At 31.7% G+C, this 27750-nt stretch overlaps 1 protein-coding gene across 1 annotated transcript in view; it reads left to right on the top strand.

Moving 5' to 3' along the window:
- Positions 1-18878, top strand: part of SEMA3A (semaphorin 3A) — a 288274-nt gene extending 269396 nt beyond the window's left edge. The window contains exons 16-17 of the mRNA XM_051963284.1: positions 14837-14979; positions 17697-18878. Of these exons, the coding sequence (XP_051819244.1) occupies positions 14837-14979; positions 17697-18152 (599 nt within the window). The 3' untranslated portion in view covers positions 18153-18878. The remainder of the gene's footprint in view (positions 1-14836; positions 14980-17696) is intronic.
- The last annotated feature ends 8872 nt before the right edge of the window (positions 18879-27750 follow it).

Raw genomic sequence — 27750 nt, 5'->3', positions numbered from 1 at the left:
TAGAAGGATAGATAAATAAAATATAATTCCTGGCTTCATGGAGTTTATAACCTAATAAAGTTGATAAGCTGGTAAGACATGTTCACAGATCAAATACAAACCATTTAATCTATAAAATTAAATGAACTAAGAGCAATATACTTCTATACTAATCACTTCTGAATGCAGATTAAATTTGCTTCATTGATAGATTACTCTCTATTCCAATACAATGCCATTAAGTTTTAATGAATATTGTGCTTATTTTATTTTACCCATCAAGTGTACCTGATTGATATTACAAAAAAAAACAAAACAAACAAAACAAACAAACAAAAAAAAAAAAACAATAAACCAAAGGTAATCAAGCCAGAAGATCTGGGTTCTAGATTTTGTTGTCAAATCTTACTAGCTGTTATTGTGGCTATAATAGGGTACTACTGAATCCCTTTAAACAGGAAATATTAAACCTCTACTTTAGGGAAATTACCTCTATTTGGAGTGAGGAGAGACTTGAGGAGGGGAGATTGGTTGTCTGTTGAACTAACCTATGAGAAGAGTGATGAGGATCTGAACTTATATTAGATTTTGTTAATAGAGAAAAAATGATCTATGAGAGAAAGGAATGTAGAAGCAACAGAGTTTGGGAACAGATGATATACATCAGATGAATGAGCATGGAGGATTAAAGTATTTGCCAAGATTGTGGGCACTGGTGACAAGGAGGGTAGTGGTATTTACTATTGTGATAAGGAAATTGGCTGTGGGGGATAATAATCTAGTTTATAAATGAATTTGAATTGTTTACAGAGGGCATTGATAATTTAGAACTAAAGTTTTTTGGAAAGAGACTTGAGTTAGATAAATAGAAACATCATCTGGTTCACACACTGAAAATTTATGAGAAGATCTTAAACAAAATCTGAGAGGAGGTCCAACAATTAGTGAGCATGACATGGATATAGAATTGGTTCATGAGATTGAGAATGTGATTCTACTGATGGAAAACCAGGAGAGAGTAGTGTCACAAAAGCCTAAGGAGGAGTTAATATCCAGAAAGGAAAGTGATAAGTAGTGTCAAATGCTGCTGAGAAATTAAAAAAGAAAAAAAAGTATTAGGGCTTAGAAAAGACCATTAAATTTTATAATTATAAATCAGTAGCTTTGGTGAGGTCAGTTTCAATTTAATAATGGGTTTAGAAGCCAGATTGCATCATATTTAACCTACAAAATTGAGATTGCAAAGTACTTTGCTGAAAGTATGGTATGGGGGGAAGAAGGTCATAGGCAACTGCAATAGGATAATGAATCAATTAGGGAGGAATAAAAGGGCTCACTTGTTCTAATGAGGACCAATTAGTTATTAAATAAAATAAATTTTAGTAGATTTAGTCAACATGGCTTCATGATTTTCTCCAGCTCTGTTTAAAAAACTGTGAAATTAAGAGGGAAAAAGAGGAGTGGGAAGAGGAGAATCAGTAGATAAAAGTTGAGATTTGGCTAAGTGCAATCAGCTATAGGACAAGATACTTGAAAATGGAGAACAATGTAGGGCTCAATTGTTTTAAGGGAACTGACATAGTGGGGACAAAGAATGGAGTTGGTAGTTGTAAAACTTAAGGAAAGGTGGAAATGATAAAATATTATAACTAGATAAAGGAATTTTGGAATGTTTGAATAAGGAAAATGAAATTTTCCTTGTAAATTTTGACAGTATCAAAGCTATAATCTTCTCTTTGTGGATTTGAAAAGTGAGAAGTTAGAGTATTTGAGGGAGTATTGATATGTTGATATTCCTTAGTAAGAAGTCCAGGTGTATGGTGAAGAGGACTGAGAGGCCTGCCCACAGATTATAACTTGGTAGAAAATCCTCAAAATAAAATTTTGGTAAGATCATGTTCTAGAGTCTCCCAAAAGGAAGTTCTAGAAAGCTAATTAACATATAACATACATATCAGGTAGAATAGTTATATATTTCCTGTATCACAGAAGAAAAGCTTAAGACATTAAAAAAAATCCCTCATAAGCACACAGATGCTTTAAAATATAGACCAAATAGCCCATTACATTTGTATATTCTATGTGTTCACAAAAAGTAAAACAAAATAAAACAAAGAAAAAACCTTTGTGAGACTTTATTGATATTTTACTTTTACCTTGGAGATGTACTGTCAACTGAAATTCCAAATCTTCTTGATTATCCAGCACTTGTTCTTTAGTCCTCTGTGGTTTTGTATGATCATATTGAAGGCCATTTTCTCTGAGATTATATGTAGTTGAAAGAATCACCTCAAACTAGTCAAACCTGCACTATTTCAAGAATCCTCAATTTGTCAAGTTCATAAAATAACTGATAAGATTTTTTAATAATCTCACTATTGATGATCACAAACCCATTTTTAAGGAAGATAACCTAAAAGGTAAAATATAAACTGATATTTGACATCTACTCTCAAGCTCCCCCAAGTGAGGACAGGTTCACATTTTTAGATGTATATAGCCACTATTGATTCTATGGATAAAGAAGAGGCTGACCCTTTCTTTCCTTCCCTACTGAAAGTCCAAGAATTGGAATCAAATCAAATCTATATTCTCAAAAAAAAATGTATGGACTTTCCATACATAGCCCAGCAGCTTTTCTTTACTCAGTTAATACAAACACAACCCCTCGTAATCATGGGGACTAAGAAGGAGGTTCTGTGTTATTCCATTTATATTCCTTCAGGAGTGGACCAGAACTTGAGTTCAAAACTGACCTCAGCTACATATTAACTGGGTGACACTAAATAAGTCACTTAAATTCTATTTGCCTCAGTTTCCTAAATTATAAAATGAGGAAAATAAAAACACCTACTTTTTGTGGTTGTTGAAAGAATCAAATGAAAGAAAAATACATGGTAAGTGCTTTGCAAATATAAATATTAGCTATGGTTATTATTATTTTAACATATGCCCCATAAAAAAGGGTCAAGAACACATAACCAACTTTATTGGAGAAGTCCCAGAAAATCAGATGATATTCTTTTAACAAAGAGAAAAGGGGCATACTATTTCTCCCTTGTAAAGTTGATTTGAGGAATTCCCTAATGAAAGAGAGACAAAATGTCAAAGGAAGCTGAGAAAGGTAAGGGATAGGTGGACACATATCCAGGCAAAGGGATAGTGGTAAAACCAAAAAAATTAAACATATATGATTTGTGCCTTTTCACAAAATTGAGGTTTTGTCAGGAAATCACCAATGGGAAGAGGACACTGCAAAGACAGGTGAGGTGTTATAGCAAAGTCTAGATACTCCTTCCATTTGCTACCCTCACGACAACCTATGATTTGTAAATATTTGGGGAGGAGAAAATGATAAGTTAGTGATGAACTTGAAGTAATCTTAGTGGATAGAAAGTTATTATACATCTTACATATATGTCTGGTGACATTTAACTTCCTTTTTTTTCATAAGGAGGAACTAGGCTGAGAAGAAAAGAATATGGATAAAGAGAAATAACATGATCTCCCCACTCTATCAAATTTGCCACTCGGTTTATTCCATTCTTGCTCTTAGCCCTTGGGTATACAATGTATAGTAATTCAATCTTCCCATATTCTCAGCAGTACCTCTCTACGTCTTTTGGTCTAAATTACAATTTAGCACAAAAGTGCCAAATCATACTGGAAGAGAAATGTATGGTGGGATAGCAAAGATGTTGGTAGAGTGATGGTAACGACCGATAACATGTGGAACTAGTACATAAGATCTGTGAGGAGGAAAAGAATTTTGATGAGAGCTTTAAAGAGTGATAGAGACAAAATTTGACATAATGGAGAGTGCATTTTAGTCAAGTGGGGTGTCAAATGTAATGCCTTGGAGGCAGAAGTAGATGAAGCATGTGAAAGCAATAGCAAGTATAACCATCTGGTTTAAAATAGAAACCAAGTTTGAGGGTGATTCTCCCCCCTCCTTTATTCTTAATTAGGCACAAAAATGACAAAATGAAGTACTTTTCAACCATCTTAAAACCAAGGAGAACATTCATATCTGACCACACCAGGCCTGACCCTTAAGGAAGAGTGAAAGTCTTTGGAATGATTAATGTCAATATTTGGAAATCAAATGGGCAAAGGACCAGAACACAGCCCAGTTAAATCATATATGTTCCTTTGCTAATGTCACTTACTTCTCATGTTGAATAAAGTCTGTGTGTTCAAATTGAGACATATAAAAGACATGAGACATTTTCAAAGAAAACTGCTAAGAAATGTGAAGCCAAATTACATACTACAGGAAATTCAGTTCCAGCTGCAGTGGTAAACTCATTTAATAACACACCATATTGTCAATGTAGTGAAGTTTTAGCAGTGTTGTAATATGAGAAAAATTAGAACTAAGATGTAATTGAGCCTCTATTCACTTGAGTTGGCTTTTCCTTAATGGCCTCTTATAATAATCAATCTCTTCGATAATTTCTACAGCATAACTACCTGAAACAAAATTCTCACTATGTTTTTTAAGGGATAATTCAGTATATAATGGAATGTGCATGAATCTGAAGATAGAGATTTTGGGTTCAAATCCTGTTCCTCCTTACTACATCGTGTTGGATTAATCACCTCCCTGGACCTCGAATCCTCATCTGAAAAATGAAATTTGGATTATGCCTCAGGGTATCCTTTAAATTCTATCATCCTATGAAGTGTTACTAAATGAGTTTACCATGGCAGCTGGAACTGAATTTCCTGCTATGTGTAATTTGGCTTCACATTTCTTAGCAGCTTTCTCTGAAAATATTTCATCTTTTATATGTCTTAACTCAAGCACATAAACTGTATTCAATGTTTAAATGATACCAGCAAGGCAACATAGTATTTGGTCAGGCTGGACTCCAGTCCTTTCCTTCTTTTACTTCAAATAATAACATTACCTATTCCTGAAACAGATCTGACCATTCTACCCATGCCCTACACCTCAGCTCCAACAAAACAAAATAAACAACAAAGTTTTCAATGGTTCTCTTTTGCCTTTAAGATAAAATAGAAACTCTTCAATCTAAAATGTAAAGTCCTCTACAATCTAGTTCCCACATACCATTCTTGTTTTATTTCACTTTTTTTTTTCCTTTTCACATACTTTCCATTCTGATCAAACTGTTCTATTAGCTCTCCCCACATGCATGACATTGGATCATCCACATCCATGCCTCTATATAAGTGATTCCCTTTGTCTAGAAAACACTAGCTACTCATCTCAACTTTATAAAACCTATTTCTTCCTGCAAAGCACAGTTCAGTATCTTAGTCAACTGTAGAAAAGATGCTAATCTATATTAGGCAAAGGAGATTCCTAACTCTAAGGTTCTTTATACTCAATTTATTACCTAAATCATAAGTCCAATACATATCTTTCTCATTTCTGAGTTTTGAATTCAGGTTCTGGTCCATTGCTGAAGGATATGTTCTTTAGAAAAACACAAAAACTCCTTGTTGATCTCCGTGATTATTAGGGGTTGAGTTCAAGTTAAGTGTTGACTGAGTAAAGAAAAGTTGCCCCTCAGTGGCAATAAGAGGTATGGATTTTCTATACCATTTCTATATCAACTTTTCTTTACCCCTCAGTGGGCAATAAGAGGTATAGAAAATCCATACTGCTTCTAATTCAGATTCTCTGACTTATGCATTGCTATAGAAATGTCACCATAGGTTGAGTCATTCACGTGATATGGACCAGAACTCATGAATAGGTTTGAGGCTACCCTCAACCTAATTTAGTCCATCTACCATGACATTTTTACCAGCTTTGTGCATGCTATAGCTTATTTTACCTCAGTATCATCATGTCATAGGTCTTTTTTGAAAACAAATGATGAATGATAACCAGTCACTTTATTCCATCCACAAAGTTCATTTCATTCACCAAAGACTAAAAAAAAAAAAAATGACGTGCTACTTTTTAGGATTTAGGAATCTGCCTGAAATGTGGAAATTGTAAGAAAGCATCATGACTGGGCACAAAGATTCTAACCTTAAATTTTTCTAAATTCTCCATAGTAAATCTTATAATACAGTTATTATTAAGTATACTACTTATAATATACTTATTAACATAATTTCATCTACATCCTTAGACTGTTTTTATTTTCAGCCTATATATGTTTCTGAGAGTAACCAGTAACAACAATTAACTACTTGCTGTATATATTAAAAATGTATCTATTACATACATTCTCTCTCCCCCTCTTTCCTTCCCTCCCTCTGTATACACACACACACACACACACACACACACACACACACACACACACACACAAATATATGTAGATAGATAGATAGATAGATAGACAACACAGCTTACAAAAGGAAGTGAGGTCAGTGTACACATTGGTGATTCTATTTCTTAAATATTTATTGGATCCTTCTTCATTCTAAGAGCTGTCAAGGCTTGATTAAAATGATGCCCACCTCCACCCTCCACACACACACTTCTCAATGATTTTATACCATTGTGCTTTTTGAAATTCAACAATTGGTTTTAAACTAGAACATTATTCGTATTAGTGTTCTTAACACAAGCACAGTGGAATTTTTAAAGATGCTAATCCTATGAATGAGATACCCTTTTATTCAAATGCAAGGTGGTATTTTCATTATTGTTTATGGAGAGGTTCTGTTTTCAACTAATAGATGTTTCCTATCTCTTCACATCTCTTGGGAAAAGTATCTTAAACAAAGTCTTTGTTTTCTGACTTTTATTTTATTTTATTTGGGAGAGTAAGGTTCCTATGGTAATTCTTCTCTGGCATATAGATTATTCCTGCTTTCTTGAAAAATGTATTTTCTATAAAATGGCAAAAATAAAAGTAAATATTATAGTATTTTAAATTGCTTTTTTAAATAATTAAAATTTCTGCATTAGTCCTGTTAAAAAGCAGAATTGCCATTAGTTTCAAAGGATGTCAGGGTTAACAGATTTTATTTTTAATATTGCCAATTCAATTGTATTTATGAATGATCTTTAGAAATATCATTTAATTTCACTATGTGCAATGCTTTGTCATTTGCAGTAATAAATAATGTTTAAAAGATTAATAATAATCTCTCATACATATTATTTATATATTTCAGTGACAAGTTCAGAAAATGCATTAAATTTCTGCCCAAGTATGACTATTTGCTATACTAAGCTGACAATTTAATAACTATAATATGGTAGATGGAACCGTACCAAATAAGCATATGCACATGGAAAGTAAAAATCTTACTTTGAACCTTAATGTGTAATCAATGTAATATAAAATTGAATTTATTGAGTTGATAAACTATTTGAGATGCATCAAGAAATAATGAATAGATTGTTCCTTAGAATCTAGAAGGCTTGGTTTCAAATCCTACCTGTGACATAGACTATCTTTATAATCTGGGGAAAATCATAACTTCCCAATATTTGATTATGTGACTTTTTAAGACTACATTCAAATTCCAGGGAAGATACCTTCATTGTCAAAGGGAATTAACTAGCAGTTACCTATATAACAAAGTATTTTTAAATGTTGTGAAATAAAATTATTAGATTGAAACTACTTCAAGTAGTATAGATGTGCAAGTAAATCAATCAAGTCCCAGTCTTAGAGCTGAAGTTCTGAGAGTTTAAATTGTCTGTTTAGAATAAAATAATCAGGATATTTTTGAGGTCAGATATAAATCCAGTTATTCCTAATTCCAAAGCTGGCTCTCAATTCACTATACCATGCTACTTTTTGAAAGTTTTATTAATTTCAATTTTTAAAATAATTTTTAGCATTTCTACCTTGCTAAATAAAGCCAGTACTATCTGCTAAACTATAACCAAATTAGCTAAATATCCATAATGGACTATTATATATATATATATACACATAGATAGATAGATAGATATCTATAGATATATTTATGCATAGACTTAGTTTGCTATACACTACAGAATTTAAATATATTCCATCTATGACTTTGAAAATCATTAAGCTCTATCAACATGAAAATGATAAGAATGAAAGATACACCTAGGTATATGATTGGGTGTTTTTTAGTTCTTTTTGGTTTTTGTTTATAGTTTTAAATATAATATGTAGCCTTCCTGACTTTTATGACTTCCTCCTATATTGTTAGTCATCTACAACCATTTTTTCTTGAAAAGTATTTTCTGTGTAATAAAAAACATCCACCCTTATTTCCATATTGTACTAGTACCCATATTTAGAGATCATCTAATGTGACCTCCTTGGTTTACAGAGGAGGCAACTGAAGCTGGAGGAAAAGAAGGAGGAGGGAGAGAGAAGAGAAAGAGAGAAAGTTGGGGAGGAAGCCGAGGATAGGGAAAGGGAAGGATTCAAATTTAGATGCTTTGACTTCAAATCCATCCCTTTCCAATGAACTTAATTTTCTCTACTCCATTATTTTTAAAGTCTAGAATCCATTAGGTAAAAGCAAAACAACTAACTCATTTGCTTATCTTAGAATTCATAGACTTTTTGATGTTAGATTATAAGGTAAAGATAATAATTCTACCCATATCATGCAAAATTTCTATTTTCAATTCAGCCTGTATCTATTTCACAGTATTATTGTGTGGATCAAATAAGAGAACATAAGAAAAACATTTTAAGTTGCCCCATATAATGCCTTATTTAAATGCCAGTTATTATAATAGAGACAATGTTTATATATGCATGTATATACATATATGTATGCTTGTATTAAAACCTAGTTAACATATATATAACTCTTTTTTTGCATGTATATTTGTAAATTCTTGCAAGGGACTTTTTAATCTCTAAATTCTTGGCACTCACCACAGTACTTAATGAATCTTTGTTGAATTAAAATATCACATAATTACTTTGCATCAAAATTAAAGCTATTACAACTATTAATAGTTTACTTGTTCATTCATTTCAGGAAGTAAGCACCTACTTTATGCACAGTACAGTGTTAGAGCCTGTGAATATAAAGACATGGCAGAACATGTTCTCAAGTCATTTTTGATCTGAAAGACACATATAATGATATAACAAAAAGGAAAGGAAGATTAGTCCTTTGGGGAAGTCCAGGCGATGGACTATGGAAAATTTGCAAAGGAAATTTTTCTTTTAATTGAGGAAGTCAGGAAAACTTTCATGGAGGAATTGGAACTTGAAATTGAAGCTTGACAGAAGAAACTTCAAACAGCGCATAAATATGGGCAATTGGGTTTCAGTATTATTATGAAAAATAAAAACATTATTATGTCATTGAACAGTTGAATCTACTTGCTAAATGAATGAGCTAATATGATTAAATGGTATGCAACTATTTGACAAAATGAGCCTTTCATTTTATACTTCATGTCTAAGAAAGTTCAATTTTCCCAAATAAAAAGATCAGAGTCTTTAAAAAATTAAAACAAAGGTTAAAATTTACATAAAAGACAAACTCTTTACTAAATAATTTTCCTTTGTCATTCTTTTCAGTGTGATGGTTAATCACTTGAAATCAGTGCACTATTAGAATTTCAATTCCTAGAAACATTTATAGGGTTAAGATAGAAAACTAAATAAGTTGAAAGCTGAAATCTGATGCCTTCTGTTTCTGTGGTATTGGAGGAGAATCAAATGCTAAATATGTCCTTTAGCAATGTGATATATCCAACAAAATGGTGGATATCATGAATCTTTGTTGTTACAAAAGGAAGCAATTTATTTAACTTTCTCCCATTATTTCTGGTTTATTAGCCTCATTTCATTTCCATAAATTATCCTACTACAAGAGGAAATGATTAATTGAAGATTACTTCCTCAAAAACATTATTTCTTTTCATTAACAGCTGCTACATATTGCAACATTGTATTTTCCAAACATGCTGTAGTTATTTAAGAAGGAACCTAATGTTTTATTGCTCTCAAACATTTTGGTATAACTATTCTGATTGCAGAACCCAAGAGGAATCATTATGCCAATTTTAAAACTACACCCCTCTTGTCTATTGGTATAATTTTCATCATAAAAGTTTGCATCCAAAACCAATTTCTTCTAAGTGTGAAATATATTTCTCAGAAGATGACTAAGAGGGATTGTGGAATTTCCTTTCTTAGAAATCTTTACAAATCGGGTAGTTGCCCACTGGCCAGGAGATATTTCAGTGCTAACTTTTTTCCTAGAGACAGGAAAATAGAGTTAAATAGTAGGACAGGATCATTTCTATCACTCATTCTATGCTGTGTACCTAGGAAGTATTTCTGAGATGACAGATCACTAGACATCTACTATGACTCAATCACTTGGCTAATCGCTTCCTTCTCTCCACCCCTCATACTTCGTAGGGTATTATTTTAGCATTGTACAAGTATAATCCAAGTAAGAGTGAACCAATTATTCTTGCTGGATATTTGCTAAAAACCTATTTTTTAAAATCAGAATGAATACTTCCCTCTGAACATTTATTTCTAAGGTGGTATATGTAGCAAAATTATCACTTGAATATTAGAACATCATGGTGTAGGGAAGAGAAAGCTGGCATGGAGCCAAGGAGACATAGGATATATATATATATATATATATATATATATATATATATATATATATATATATATATATATATATAGGAGCCAAGGAGACATAGGATATATATATATATATATATATATATATATATATTATATATATATATATATATATATATATGAGCCAAGGAGACATAGGAGATATATATATACTGTTACCCTGGGCAAGGCATTTAAACTCTTAGTCATCCAGAGAGCAAATCTTTGAATGAAAATACTGACTTGTATATTAGCTGTCACCCTGGACAAATAAGTTATTTAATTCTGTTTGCTTCAGTCTCCTCGTTTATAAAATGAGCTGAAGAAGGAAATAGCAAGTCATTCCAGTATATTTGCCCCAAAAAATCCTAAATGGTGTTACAATGAATCAGACACAACTGAAAATGATTGAAGAAAGAAATGAGTAGTTTCCTCATTGTCTAGACCAATAAAATCACAGCTTACTATCTTTGATTCCTAATTGTACCTAATGTGGTAGTAAGGGCTACTGTAACTAACCATTTCCAAACACTTAGAATCATGTAGTTTCTAACCAATGGGATCTAGACTAGCAGAGAGATTTTTCAACCCTTCCAAGTGTGTTACTACTCTTCTGCAATGATTGTGGAAGACATGCTGAGAAAGACAAAAAGAATGTTAAAAGTATCACTCAGTGTTCGGACCATCTACTAATATTAATTTAGTTGGCACTCACTGTGAGATCTTTGTTCAGCAATCAAGGAAAAATATATTCCTGAAGGCACCAAACTACCTTCAAAATGATATGGTTGCTTTAAAGAAAATTAGAATGTTCTCCCTTTTTGGATTGCCTTCCATCTACATTGCCTTTTTTTTTTTTTTTTTTGCATATACATAGTTCTTTATATTTTCTCCATTTGAATATAAACTCCTTGAGGGCTAGGGCTATACATACATACATACATACATACACACACACACACACACACACATACACACACATATATATATTTTCCTCCTTTCTTTATATTCACAGAATTTACCATAATACCAATCACACAGTAAGCACTTACTTCATGCTTTTTGACTATCTTAGAAGACTAAAAGAAGTTTACTCAGTAGAAAGTTAACGTAAAGGTTCTGTTGATGAGAATATAAGAAAGGTACTAATGTTGGTTTCATAATGAAGTCAAAAGAAACAAAGAGACCTCATCCTATAGAACATTTGATTATTTTACTTTAGAATCCTCATGAGGTAAACGAGCAAACTGAAGAGTATGAATACTAGAACCTTTGTACTACTTTCTTCAAAAGATTAAGTAGTAGGAAAAGCATATGAACAGCACAAACTTCTGAAGAATTCAACATTTACTGTAAACTTGCTAACTTTGGTGTAAAGTTGGATATTTGGGACAAATCTCTGATGGAATTATGGTTAGAGATCAGAAAATGAAGGGTGACAAAAGCTTAGTATACTGAGCACCAAATAACAAAATCAATTTGAGGATGACTTAAGCAATTTACTTTGTATAGATTGTTGATTGGTTAGAGAAATAATGAACTCTGCCTAATTGAAAGAAAAGATAAAAAAGCCATTATTGTTCTACAATGTCTACAGGCACTTTTTAAGCTATACCCTATTTCTAGAACAGTTCCTCCTGTGCCCCAACTACTGAATTCTCTGGCTTTTTTCTGGTCCCAAATAATTTTTTTTTTTTTTTACTGGAGGTTTTCCCCGTTCCTCTTTGTGCCTTCCCTTCTGTTTATCTTGTATATAGCTTGTTTGTGCATATGTATTTGCATGTTGTCTCTCCCATTAGATTGTAAGCTCCTTGAAGGCAGGAACTATAAATTGCCTTTCTTTTTTTTTTTTTTTTTTTTTTTTGTGCCCACAGCACTTAGTACAGTACCAGATATATAGTAAGTATATGCATATATATATATACACATACATACAAACATACACAGAGACATACACGCACGCACACACACACATACATAATTATATATATATATAATGTAAGCACAGATGATCCAAACTGATCTGTTATCAATTACAAAAATGGTAATTTTTAAGAGAAATTTAACAAACACAAAATGATTATCAATGCAAGAAAATCAACTGTTTTAACCAGCAAACACTTTTATGTCTTGATAGGCAAATGATCTTAGCAACTATAATGGACATTGCGTTAGAGTGAAAACTTATTTGTAAAACTTTAAGGAAGAGCTGGAGGGAAGATTGTGAATGGTATTATTTCACATAACGAATTACTTAGATCTTATTCCAATTCTCCAAAACCTCTTAGTGAAATACTCAAAGAACTCGTTTCTCTTTCTGGCTCTAGCCCACCTCAGTGCTTTAATCCAGGTAAATATCCTGAACAGTGCTAGGGGATAACTCATGCCTAGCAAACGCTTCAAATTCTCCCGATAGATATTCAAACCCTTATGGAAGCACTGATAGAAAGGCTGGGATAACATCTATCAAGCTATGATCCTGAGACCATTTTTAATGGGAATCCCTGCCCAGATTTTTTTTAATGTTTTTTAATGTTTTAATGTTTTTTTTTAATGTTTTTAATGTTAAAAACATCATTTGAGAATGATAGTAAAGCCACCACTTTTGGATCCTTCCACTGTATACCCATTAGATAAAGAAATATTAATAGTACTTAAGATGAAGTTGGGAAGAACAGCTATTCTAGGAATGAAAATGTCAAAGGATGATATGCCATATTTAGTTTTTAAATAACATATTTGTTGTAATGTGTTATAGGTCTTTTTTTTTTCTCATGTGTTAGATTTTTCATATGAAAAAAGGATCAGATAAATATCTGTTAGAGGAATTTCACACTTTAGAGAGAATTTTTAAAAGAATAAAAATTCAAGTTAAGGAGAAAAAACAACCATTGATTTATGTGAGATTATAAGCAAAATGACATAGTCCATAGAGTGCTGGACTTGGAAATCAAGGGATCTGGGTTTGAATCTCAGCTCACCTGCTTTGTAACTTTAAACAATATAATCAGAATTTTAGAATTTTGGTTTCTGTCTCTGGAAAAATGGGAGTAATGATACTTAGATACTTCCCTGCCAAAGATGTAAAGAATGTGCTTTGTGAAACTTAAGTCACTATATAAATGTGAGTCCTCTATGTAAAATATTGGAAATTGATGGAGGACGTTAGAGGTGATCTTTTTAGGGAAACTTTAAACACAGCATGAGAAATTTAAATCTGATAAGAAACAAAAGAGGTTTAAATCTAATAAGAAACACAATAGGTAATTGGTGAGAGAGAGTAGCATTGCCAAAATTAGACAAGAAAATATTATGTTATTATTAGGAGCTTATCTGCAGAGGAGATAGTAAATATTTCTTTCATGTTTCTGCAAAGTCAACTTCTCTTGCATATAAAAATATTTTGAACATTTTTCAATTAAATTAAGCAGGTGTAGATTTTATGGAGTATCCTCATAGAAACAGAATTGCATAATATTATAAAAAATCTTTTTTTTTCCAAATGAGTTTTACCCAGTATCTCCTTTTGTGATACCATTGATATTAAATGTGTTTCCTTTACCACACTGAAGGAGATTATGTCAAGGGTAAAATTCTTAGGAAACTGATTTTATTCTTCCTTTACTTTTCATATATATTATTTAAATATCTTTTTTTTTCTGTTTTTCTCCAATTCACTAATTCCTCAGTATAATAAAATATGGAATATTTATAACCAGTTCCAGTGGAGAGCTGAGTCATATCAAAACAATAACTCTTCTGAAGTATTCAAAGACTTTCCCACGTTTGGCCTTCCAACAAGCCTATAAAGTATTATAGGGCACTTATTATATAATATAAACTTCTAGCAACCCCAGGTCAGCTCTTGTTTAGCAAAGAAAGATGCACAGCCCAACAGAAATAGTTTAAATCCCATGTGCTTAAATACCTTCTGGTCACTCACTTCCACATATCATAATATATTGCATTGAAAGTAATTTTATACATTCACTTTTTATATCATATATGGATAATTTTATTCTATACAGCATTGTATTAATAAAATGTTACTTTCTAACAGACCAGCTCTGTTATGTGCTTCATATGATCCAACAAAAATGATTTTGTTTTCATAAGTAGAAAGCTCAATTTCCAGACCTTTCCTATTGTATGCATTCACTGCTACTCTCATCAGTTTGAAATATCATACAGGCTTGGCAAGAAAAAGTGACTTTCTAAAGAAGTAAATACATTTGGAAATTGAGGGTCATTTTCTTTCTTACTTTTCTCCCATTTCATTTCATTTATTCATTTATTTATCTATTTTTATCAACTGACAGATAACTACAATGGCCACGGTTTTGAAGAAAAAATCATCTATGGAGTAGAAAACAGTAGCACATTCTTGGAGTGCAGCCCCAAGTCTCAACGTGCTCTAGTATATTGGCAATTCCAGAGACAAAATGAGGAACGGAAAGAAGAGGTACAAGATTACAAAGATTTTATTATTCAACACAACTTTTATTATTAAAGTCTTCCTTAATAATTTCCCTCTGTTTGTCATAATGGGTAGCCTAGCTAGTCTTTTCATTTTGCCTTTTGAAAAATTTTAGAACCAACATACTTAACCCATTTTCAGTCATCAATTAAGCAGTCAAAAGAATTTAATAATTATTTGCCGTATAAAAAACATTGTGCTAACTTGAGGAAGTAGAAAGAAAAAACCAACAGTCTTTTCCCTTCCTTTACCTCATAAAGCTTACATTCTAATGAGGAGAGAAATTATGCACCTAAATTGATAAAGATAGGCTATTTGCTGAGTCAGTGGAAGGTTGCCTCAAAAGGGAAGAATATTAATAGCTGAGGCAGTAAAAGGAAAGCTTTTCTGAGCAATGTGGAATTTGAATTCATACTTGAAGAAAGCCAGATATTTTAAGAAGGGGAAGTGAAGGAGAACATTCTAGGAATGGGAGAAGGCAATTGATCGAATAGCACAATGATGGAATGTCATATATGAAGACTAACAAGCAGGCCATCATGAATGGATAATAGGTTTTATGGAAGAAATTAATATGTAAGAAGACTAGAAAAATAGGAAGGGGAAAAACTGTGAAGAGCTTTAAATAATCAAATGAAAGACAATATAGATGCAATGGCTAGGTACCTATCTTTCTATGGAGTTTATAAACTGACACTGTCATTAATTATCATTATTATTATTATTTTTGCTGAGGCAATTGGGTTTAAGTCCTCAGGTCACCCAGTCAGGCAGTATTAAGTGTCTGAGACCAGATTTGAACTCAGGTCCTCCTGACTTCAGGTCTGTGCTTTATACACTGTGCCACCTAGCTGCCTCTATCATTTAATTTTTAATCTTTTACCTGCCTTCAAGACTTGTCCAGGATTTATTGGTACTAAACCTTCACCTCTTCTTTACTTGATGCTAATTATAATAATATAGCTTTGGGCTCTAGTCTAAAATATCCCAGAGAAAAAGGGGAAGTATGAAAAGTACCCAATATACAAATATGTCAGATGTGGAACCAAGAATTTATGCACACACACACACTGCACACACACACACACTGCACACATACACACACACACACACACACACACCACACACAAATGAAAGCTAAGCAGTGAATAATCAGAAAATAAGGACAAAATTCATTGACATCTTCAGTAATGAAATTAACAAATTTTTTGAGAATATTTTCCCTTAATGTAACTAATTCGCTAAGCTAGTTTTTGTCCATATAGTTATCTCCTGGAACAAATTTCAATGTTAATATCTTGTCTTTCCACTGTATATTTTGACAGGACAGATAGTGCACTTACTTAAACTTTCTAGGTATTTATAATCAAGAAATTTGGTTTGTCTAATCATACTTTTCCTCTATGAAATTCTTCCTTTGGCCATTTTTTATCTTGAGGAAGAAAGGTAACAGGTTGTATTTTTCAAATGAAATTTACCATGCAAATGCAGAAACAAATATCAAGATTAAGATCTAATATGTCTTCAAATTATTGTGTTGAGCCTTTGATTATAAGAGGCAGTTGAAGAAGCATCTGTTTTGTTAGATAATGCAAAAACACCACTTCAGGAATATCAAACACATTTGTTTAATTAACAGAAGGCCTTTTGGAAGAGCATGACCATTTCTATCTAGAATTCCCAAAAGAAAGGTCAGGGAATATGCTAGGCCTTCAAAAAGTTTTGAAAAAAAAAAGCTTCAGTATCAATAACTAGATGGTCTCAATAGATAAAATGTGTTATAAAAGTGAAAAAAAAAATCCTTAAAAGGGTGGATTAACAGCAGAAATATATAATCACTTAATAGAGAAAAACTGTAAAAATAAATTATTGCTCCCATATCTTCAGTGAAGCATTAAGCACAGTCTTTTAGTCTCTACTATGTATGTTAGATAGATGATAGTAAATGTTAATGCTAGTTTATATTTAAAAATTGAATAAATGATTATTATAAAATAGATTATTTATTCAAATTTATTTATTCAAAATTGCATATTTATAATTAGAATCACTAAAACTTAAAATATACTTAACAGATAATTATCATCATTCTATTAATAACAATAATAACAATGATAATAATAATGTCTGTCCAACATAGTTTATCCTCATTGGCTCATCTCTAATTTCCTCAATTATTCATTTTTTAAAATTTTCTCTTATTACAAATCTATTGCTCTTCAGAGTTTTCTAAAACATGAATTCTAGTATCACTGTTATTTTTTCAAACTACATTTGCAATATCATCCTTTACCCAAAATAATATTTTTTCCATTAACATTGTTTTAGAAAATAAGATATTTGATTCTTTCATCTATTATCTTGGGTATAAGAAGTGGTTTTTATATAAAAAAATCTTTTATATAAATAATTATGCATGTAAAATAATAATAAAAATATATATAATAAAATTTTACTTTATAGTGGAAAAACTTCACTCCATTTGTATTGAATGGTACTGTTTTACTTATTTCATTCTATGGAATGCTAAACCTTTTTGTATATCATTTTCATTGAGATATAAATTATAATGTTTGTAAGATTTTCCCAAAATATAAACCAAATTCTACTGTCATGCTGTGCTTGTAAAAGAAAAATAGAATTTGAGATACCATAGATGATATTTAGAATGCCTCTTTCTTTTTTTCCCTCTCACACATCAGATCAAAGTGGATGAGCGTATCATCAAAACTGAACAAGGCCTTTTGCTACGCAGTCTACAAAGGAAAGATTCAGGAATTTATCTCTGTCATGCAGTAGAACATGGCTTCATGCAAACTCTTCTTAAGGTGACCCTAGAAGTCATTGACACAGATCACTTAGAAGAGCTTCTTCATAAAGATGATGATGGTGATACTTCTAAGACCAAGGATATTTCAAATAGCATGACTCCCAATCAGAAAGTCTGGTACAGAGACTTCATGCAACTTATCAACCATCCCAACCTCAATACAATGGATGAGTTCTGTGAACAAGTGTGGAAAAGGGACCGAAAACAACGTAGACAGAGGCCAGGCAATTCTCAGGTGAATAGTAATAAATGGAAACATCTACAAGAAAATAAGAAAGGTAGAAATAGGAGGACCCACGAATTTGAGAGGGCACCCAGGAGTGTTTGAACTGCATTACCTCTGGAAACCTCATCTAAGTAGAAACTTGTTTAGACAGATAACTGGAAAAATGCAATATACATGAACTTTATCATGGCATTATGTGGATGTTTACAATAGTGGGAAATCCAACTGATTTCCACCAAGTATAAATTAAGTCCATGACTAACTTTCTAATAAACTCCTTTCCTAATACCAACATATAATGGAGATTCAACGATGAACATAGATATTCAATTTAGCTGACAACATTTCCTACAAAGATACCATTGTACAGGTTTTGCTTTCTTTGCTCGAGACTTAAAAATGTCATTTGCCATACTGTCCTTTAAAAGAAGGAAAACTGTCATTAGCAATGCCATTTTTATTGAACTAAGCATTAAAAAAAACCTGCATGGATTTACAAAGCTGATTAATATTCCAAAATTGGACACAAGGATGAATTTTATCTACCAACACTCTTGTTTATACTTACTGGAGGAGTAAAATGATACTGAATAAAATGGTCTGTGGAAATATGAAAAGCATATACCACCCATCATCCAGGAAGAAAGTGGAATACACTGATCTACTACTGATATCTTCTTTCAGCTTTGATCTAAAGATGTATTTTATTAAAACTATAATTTAAATGTACCATGACAAATATGCAGTAAAACTTAGCTCTTTTCTAAACTAGAATAGGCTTTTGTCTTACAAATATTGTACTTTTTAATTATTGTTTTAAAATTCCAATTGTGTGCTGCTTTTTTTTCTCATTTGGAAAATCTTTCATCCAAGTCACAGACACAGCTATATGTTTTATATGGCATATAGCTTAAAGAGTTAATCCCTAAAACATAAGTATAAAACATGCCTTAGTTCTCTGTAGAAAGGAAAAGAACAGAAACCTTTCACTCCCTCTCCGTTCTAAATATTACCTATAATAAATGCAAACTATATTTCCTGACATATACAAACACAGTCCCCACCAACAGAAACAGCAAAGAATTTGGTAAAAATGTATCTTAATTGTTTATTGTAGCTCAGTGAAGAACAAATGAAGCACATATTACCTAAGAGTTATTGCCACTATCTCTGGTTAATTGAATAGAAAAAAAAATATTCTTTTAATTCTGTCCATAAATGTAGAAAATCCACACAAAACAATTCATATGTAGCAAAGATTTGTCTTAGTTTCAGTGGGAGTCAAATAGGAAAACTATGAAAAGGTGAAAAACAAGTATATTTATGATAGTCTACATTCCCAAATGAGGTTATGAAGTAATAGTGCCTCTCTCAATTGAGAATCAATACCAACAAAGCCTAACTACCCATAACTCTCATTTCTTGAGGCAATAGTTTCTCTTTAATGAATATGCCTTTTAATTTAAACAGAACATAACATAATTGTAGATAACTTTTTTGAAGTATGAAAATACTAATTTCCTAAAACAGTTTTGTGAAAGAGCATCCAGAATCAAACAAGAATTTGTTTACCATATTGTCTTTCCATTGGGACTTGTTGTACTTAGGGTTAGTTAAATCATTATCAGTAAAACATTATTTTTGTATAGCATTGCCTTTTCGGGGGGATCTCTCCCTAAGCCTTTTACAATTCTCAAGGAGAAAAAATTGCTAATTAATGACATGACAACAGGGTTTTGACTATAGTAATTTTGGGATTCTAATTAATTTGTCACTAATTTTTCACTTTGGAATACAATGAATTTTAAAAGTCCCCATAAGCTGAAATATTTCACAGGTTGAAGGCAAAGTTTCAGTATTCATGATCACTTTGAATAATCAATTTGGTGGCATGTGTTTAAAAAAAAAGCTAAAAAATTAGTTTGGATTCAATTGGAAATCTTCATGGACTGATATTATGTTGTTTTGTCATTTCACAATCAAGATATATTTCTTTATGGAAAATCTTGTAGAATTACAGACAAAAGAACAAGGAGGGTTTCAGAAAATAGGTAATTCTAGCATCATAAAATATCTCAACTGTACTAAAAAGGTAGTATTGAATTTCATTCTAAATTTGGACGTCTTTAAGTTGAAAAGAGTTTATTTGCTATAACAGAAGTATCCATTGTCTCATTAAGCTTCAAAACAGAGGATATGTGATAACTCCAGGGATGCCCTCCATTTTTTGGAATGCATTTTTATTTCATTTGCTACTATTTGGAAGAAATGCTATAGCACTTTGATAAAATATTGGCTTGGCTTGACTCAGTAAATCATTAGTTTGAAGTTTTCAACACACATTATATTCAGGTAAACAAAATCTTCTGCCAAAGTGTATTGAGAGAAAGCAGTTTGCATACACACACACACACCACACACACACACACACACATACACACACACACACACACAAAATCAATCACATTTTGTTTCACTGACCTTCCATTTGCATATTTATGGATCATTGGACATGAGATTTACTTTAAAAGTTCATAAGAACTATGAGGTTCAAAAGAAATATAATAAAATATAAAGCTAGAGACGATGTGCATCACTGCAAAGTTATATAATCTGATTGAATTCAAAGTGTAAAAATAAATGCATGTGAATGCACCTTTAATGATCGATCATTTTATGTATTATTTAGTGGGTTTCAATGGTATGTGTTAAATAGTTCAGTTTTTGCTACCTACACATTAGCCAAAAGAGATGTAAATACTTTTGAATAGAAAAGAGGGTACACTGTAAAGTACTGCTATCTATAGGTACTCCATTTCAATGTGTTCAACATACTTTTAAAATGCAAGGTTTCACCATGCAGGTGATAAGGTGGTTTATGTGCTATTTAAGGGCAGAAGGTGTGTGCCCATTCACTAAGCATGTTCTTTGCCAGATAGTAAATTTCTCCATCTCTGTATTTATCATTGCATTTCAGATGGGAACTAGAGAACTGGAGACAAAATGTAAATGGAATTGCTGCTGTAAATTATTTCTTTTAGCATGTATTCAGTTGTTAAATACACATTTCTTCAAAATATTGGAATTTGGATGTCTTTACTCTTCCCACCAGCATCTAGTGTGAAAGAAGACAAGCTGGAAGGGTCTTTCAAATCAAGACTAATGATGCTAAAGAAATCAGCACTTTGACTTCCCTCAGTGTAGTTATACTTGAGAGGTGCTCATTGTGATAATGTGACATGTGTGTATTTTTTCTCAACTGAAATTTAAATTCAACATCCATTGTATATTATGTGATTGAAATTCTATGAAGATTTTTGTCATAATTATGAACAATTTTTGTTTTCTGGAGCCCTTATAAGAGACAGTCAATTGAAATATCTTATTCCGCAATTTAATATATGGCTATTAAGTGTGGGAACAATCATCGTTTTTTAAGAGTACCTAAAAATATAGTCTTGTTTAAACACAAAGCATATCTTTCTTAAGACAAAAGTCCTATTCTTTTTGTGTAAGGTTTAATGAAAAGAATTTGGTTGACTTAAAATCATATGTAAAACATTAGAAGTATTTTTTTTTTTAAATGAGGATATGTGCTACTTAAAATAAATGGCATCACAATTCTCTTAGGTTGAAATAACACCAGTTAGATATAAAATGGATTTCTTGTAACAACATAATTTTTATTTTTAGCTTTACTTCATGAAAATAAACCACATGATGAATTGGGGAAAGTAATAGATTTTATATCAAAAAATCTGGTGTCAAATCCTAGCTTTTATATACAAGTTTATGTGAAACTGATGAAGTGTCAAGGACTCAGTATTTCCATTTGTAAAATGAGAAAGTTGACTAAATAATTTCTAAGGTTCCTTTTAACTCTATGGCTATACAGTATGTAAAATAATTTAAACCAATTTACATTTGATAAAAAACATTTCGTTATTTCAGAAATTCCATGAAGTAATTACATAAGCATCAATTCATTTAGATAATATATTGTCATATAGTAGTTAATTAAAATAAGTTGGAGAGAGAAGTAATTTATTGAATTAAGCAGTTCAAGGGAAGGGAAGAGATGAGAAAGAAGGAACCACAGTTCTGACATTTATTTTTGCCATTTACTGTGCCACTAGACTTTGATTTATTAAAGTAATTTTAAAACTGAAGAGATGAAGTCATACATATATGAGTACATCCAAAGCCAAAATCAAGAAGTAAATATAAAAAGACTAGGCTTAAAGATATAGACATTTATAAACAGAGTTGGCTGAGCATACCATTATGTAGTGAGAATTTATAATTTATAAAATATATCCTGCCTTCATAAAGCTTACTCTTGTAGAGTTATGACAGTTATATAAACAGCCAGTAATAATACAAATAAAACATAATTAGTTTATTAGATCCAAGTAGAGAGCTGTTTGAAATCCAAAAAGGGAAATGTCATTCCTGGACAAAGTGAAGACAAATATAGAAGTGGCAATATTTTTGTTGGATTGCAGGACAATTAAAAAATAAACAGATGAAAAGAGAATAGGAGGAATATTCAACACATTGGAATCAGAAGAAGAAACATGAAGGTTGGAATTATAAGAACTGAATAGTGGATAAAGTATGTGGAAGAGAGTAGTTTAAGATTATATTGGAGTGAAGGGATCTAACTACGAAAAACCTTTTGTAACAGTTAAAGGGACAGGTATTATTCATGTGAGGAAATTGAATAGCTTTGAGCATAGAAATGACATTACTAGATCCATGTAAGAGGAAGATATGACTGGCAGTTGTATGAAAGATCACAAAGACACCAGGAAGATCATTTAGGATATTATTTTAATATCATTAGGTGATAATGAAGGATTATATTAGGATGGTGACAATATGGAATATGGAGGATAGTCAACCAATCAATAAAGCTTATTATATTAAGCACCTATTATGTGTGAGGCACTGTACTAAGTACTTTGTATTACAAAGAAAGGCAAATAGCAAAAACAAAAGTTCACTAATGGGGAAGACATCATGCATATAGATTGTACAAACAATCTATGCAAGATAAATTAGAGATAATCAAAAGGAGAGAGATACTGGCATTAAATGAGGTAAGGAAAGGTAGAATTTTAGCTGTGATTTGAGCAGATTCAGGGAGGGTAAGAGATGGGGAAAAGGAAAGAGAGAATTTCGGATATTGAGGACAGTCAGTGAAAATTCAGTGAATTGAGAGACAGAGTATTTTGTACAAGAAATGTCAGCAAGCCCGGTTTTAGTGGATCCGAGACTTATTCATCCGAGATTAATAAGGTGTGTAAGAGTACTGGAAAAGTAGGAGGGTCTAGTTTATGAAGGGTTTTGAATATCAAAGATAGGATTTTATATTTAATCCTGAAGGTGGTGAGCCCCAGAAGTTTATTGAATAGGGATAGTAATATAGTCAGACCTTTCTTACATGGGAGAATGTACTGAAGTGGGAAGGCATGAGGGAGGCTAATCAAGAGACAATTGCATCAGTCAAAATAGGAGATGCTAAGTCTTTGCATTAAAATGGTGGTATAGATTCAAATAATGCTGAGGAAATAAAATGAACTGATCTTGTTGACCGATTTGGCTATGTGCGAAGTGAGAGGCTGTGAAGGGAGAGCTGTGTTTTATGAATTTTTTTTGCTTTAAATCTTATATTCATCTGACTACTTTTCCAATCTGCCAATTGTTGGCTTTCCTGCAACTTCTAAGGTATTTTCCTAGATTCTGCTTGCCTCCCACCCCCATCTGTAAAATGAGCTGGAGAAACAAATGGTAAACCTCTCCTGTATCTTTGCCAAGAAAACGCCAAATGAGGTCATGAGGAGTCAGACATGAATGAAATGACCAAATAACAAAAATCATTTCTAAAATTATGGCACACTTTCTCACATCTTGACATTCAGTTTTCTTTCCTTATCTTAGTCTTCCTCTTTCTCTTTTCTCTTGTTCTCTCCTTACTCTTCTATTCAATATATATCAGAAATATACAACTTAATGAGCATAAGGAGCTTCCTGTTAGGGTAAATCTTCCCTTTAAAGCATACCAGCAAGTCATCTATAATTTATACTCAGTGTCCCCAACCCCTGACTCATAGTAGATTCTTAATAAACATTTGGTGATTGATTAAATGATAAGAGCTTTTTCTGGAGGGCACTGAAAGATTTGTGAGATTTTGTGCTTGTTTTTAGTATTTCTTATAAACAGTTAATAGTCCTTCAAAATTCTAGAACTTGAATGCACTATGGCTAATGCTCATCTTGATCTTAGTATTAAAAGAAAGTCATTTACAAAATAAACACATACACAAAAATAAAGAAGTTACAATCTGAAGCTTATCCTTGCAATGGATGACTAAGCCAGAGAAATTAATATATTGTACATAAATATGTATTACATGTGTAACATTGCATATGGCTGCATTATGTCTGGTTAAAGAGCTCAACATATCTAAAAGTCAACTATTCTCAGATGATGACTCCCATTCTTCTAGAAAGTAGAAAAAAGGCAGTTAAGAAAATATGAGAAGGTCAAGCTGCATCTTGAATCTATCAGCCATTCACCACCCTTATATTAAACTGTCAAGTTTCTTACTGTATGACGAGTACATATTTTATTTTTTCTTATGTTGAAAGGCATACTTGTATGCTGCATGTTTACTCAATACCACAGCAAATGGATTTATAAATGTGTTCAGGGAATCTAATTTTAAGTTTTTCTGAAAATGAATTCATTCTCATCACTTCTCTGTGATTTCATTATTCTTGTTGAATCATTAGACTCCCAAAAGCTTAGATTTGTCCATATTTCCTATATGTAGCCCTATTCTCAGGGCTTTTTTTCATTTTTTCCCTGAAATTAATTCCTGATACACTTAAATTCTATAGGTAATGTTTCTGTTTGAAGTTTAAGTGTTGAACTTTTAAAAAGGCACCACAAGTTTTCAGAGTTTTAGGTTCTTAGACTTCAAAAAGAATAGAAAGTTTATTAATGTAATTTACTTTTATGCATGTCATATTTTAAAACTGCTGATAAAGACAAATATATATATCTTGGTAAGATGATTTGATAAATGTGTTTTTTTTCTTTTTTGAGGTTGATTAATAGTGATGTAGTGATTTGCCACATTTGCTACCTTTAAACAGAAGGATTTCAGAGAAGTTCCGCATTGCTATTCTTTATTTCATTAATAGAATGTCTGTTGAAATTATTTCTTCTCTTTATTTCTTTCATGAGTCAGTAATAGCACAACCAAGTGGAAATTGGGCTTGCAGATGGTTTGCAGATGGATTTGAATCCAATAGTCACCTTAATTCAATTCACTAAGATGATATTAAATATCTATAGTGAAATATTTGATACTGCTCTGATGAAACATGCAATATAGTAGAAGACTATAATATACAGATGATACAATTAAAGATGTGACTATGAATATAAATAAATATAATACATCTTAAAATACAATATAAGTCCAGAAAAATATAAATTATTAAGAGAGAAGAGAAAAGAGAAAGAAAAAAAGGGAAGAGAAGAGAAGAGAATAGAAGAAGGAAGGAATGAGGGGAGGGAAAATACCATTGTCAGTAGAAGGGGAAATTGGAGATGATTTCAAATCTATTGAGACTATATAATAGGCTATGCAGACATAGGCAATATCATAAACAAAAACATAATAGCAACAAAACAAAAATATGCTTGAGGAATAGTAAATATTCCAACATGACTCCATGGAACTGATTGTAAAAAAATAAGACTGAAAAAGTAAGGTGTAGATAGATTGTGGAAAACCTCAAATTCTTCTTTGGAAATAAAGGTTTAATTGTTATCCTTATGACATATATTCAAGCCATATACTTAGCATTTAAGTCAGGAAAAATATGAAGAATTATTTGCTTCTCAATTGCCAGATCATATTCCCTTTTTAAAGGGACTATAATTGAAGAATTAAAAGAAAAACTTGAAGTCTGCAACCTAACCCATTCTAAAACTGAAAATAAACCCAAATTAAGATGAGAATATAGTACATATTTGTTTCTTTATTGGTATTAAAATCTATTTCTTATATTATAAAACCTTTAGGATGCCCATATATCTTATTTTTAAATGCTTTTACTAAGCCTTCTAACATAGAGAATTTGAAATATATTTTAAATATTTGCATTGACTTTAGGGTATTTTTTTTTTTTTTGCTGAAGCAATTGGAGTTAAGTGACTTACTAACTTGCCCAGGATCACACAGCTAAGAAGTGTGTCTGACACTAGATTTGAACTCATGTCCTTCTGACTTCAGGGTTGGGCATAGCAATCTTAAGATTAAAAAACTATATAAGGCAGACTAATATGAACTTCAAGAGAAAAAAAGTTTAAAAGAAAATGAAACTAACACTACAGCAAAACTTTTTTGTTGAAAAATCTCATCTTAGCCTAAGATTATTTATTCATCCATTCAACAATTATTTATTATCATTTATTAGCAATTATCATTATAAAACTACAAGGGGAAATAAATGTTCCAGATCACTATGCATAATGGTCAGTAGTTGGGAACATATTCAGATCATCCTATTTGTGCAAAGGGCAGCCACAGATTATATGATCATTTACTGCCTGATGAGGCCATGGTAAGAGAAATAACCCTAAAGGACAAATGTACAACCTCAAAATTTCACTTACTCTGAAGAGTCTGTCTAGGAATTACAGAAAACAATTTTTGAGCAAGATAGAATGAAGGAAAAGATAGGTAATGTACTGCAAAGCTGCTTTCTACTTTATCTTAACTGAGCTTCTAAAATTAATAACTCCTTATTTTTGGAGGGAATGTATTGAAAATAAGGGAGAAAGATTTTAAAAATACCTATTACATGCTTAGCATTGTAGTAATTACTTTAAAAATATTATTTTTTGGATTTTATGTTTAGATCAGTTTGTTGAATTGTTTAATTATTTTGATTCTCTTTAAGCCTGGGTGATCAGGTTAATTTCCAGCAATCTTACAACAACCCTGGAAGGTTTGCATTATTATGATTCTAATTTTACAGTTAGAGAAACTGAAGCAGACAGATGTTAAATGCTTATAAAATTTGTAAGTATCTGAGGGCAAATATGAACTCAGATCCCCAGGCTAAGAACCCCTTTTGACTGCTTTTATCTTTAGCACTTGAATAACTAAATTCAAATCACTTCAGTGCATCAACAAGCATTTAAGTGCTTGCCAACCTCCATAATAGTTACTGAGGCACGGTACTAAGATATTTTATAAACCTATCAATTGGAGAAAACTTGATAGTTATAAAGTAATGATAGATTTAAAGAACTGAACTTGGATTTATTGAGCTAAATTTGGACCTAGTGTCTCTTCTTTATTTGACAAAGTTGGTTAACTTACTTGTGTCTCAGTTTCCTGATTTATAAATTATGGAGTGGCCTCTGAGGGCCCTTCCAATTATAAATCTATGAAGCTATGAAATTCCCTTACTTGACTGAGTTTATTTGATTAAATAAAAGACTTATTTTATCATCAAAGAGATAGCTTTGGAATATTTAAATAAATGTTAGGAGATATACTCCTTTTTCATTTTTTTGCTTTTGAATATGAAATGATTTTGAAGTCAATAATTGTCAGTGTTCTCTGAGGAAATTAGGAACAGGGGAGAGATTTTGTTAGAAAAACTTGAGGAA

The sequence above is a fragment of the Antechinus flavipes genome, chromosome 5 (genome assembly GCF_016432865.1).
Source record: "Antechinus flavipes isolate AdamAnt ecotype Samford, QLD, Australia chromosome 5, AdamAnt_v2, whole genome shotgun sequence".
NCBI classification, from domain to species: Eukaryota; Metazoa; Chordata; class Mammalia; order Dasyuromorphia; family Dasyuridae; genus Antechinus; species Antechinus flavipes.
Note: the sequence above shows the minus strand (reverse complement) of the source record. Positions and strands in the feature narration are given on the sequence as shown.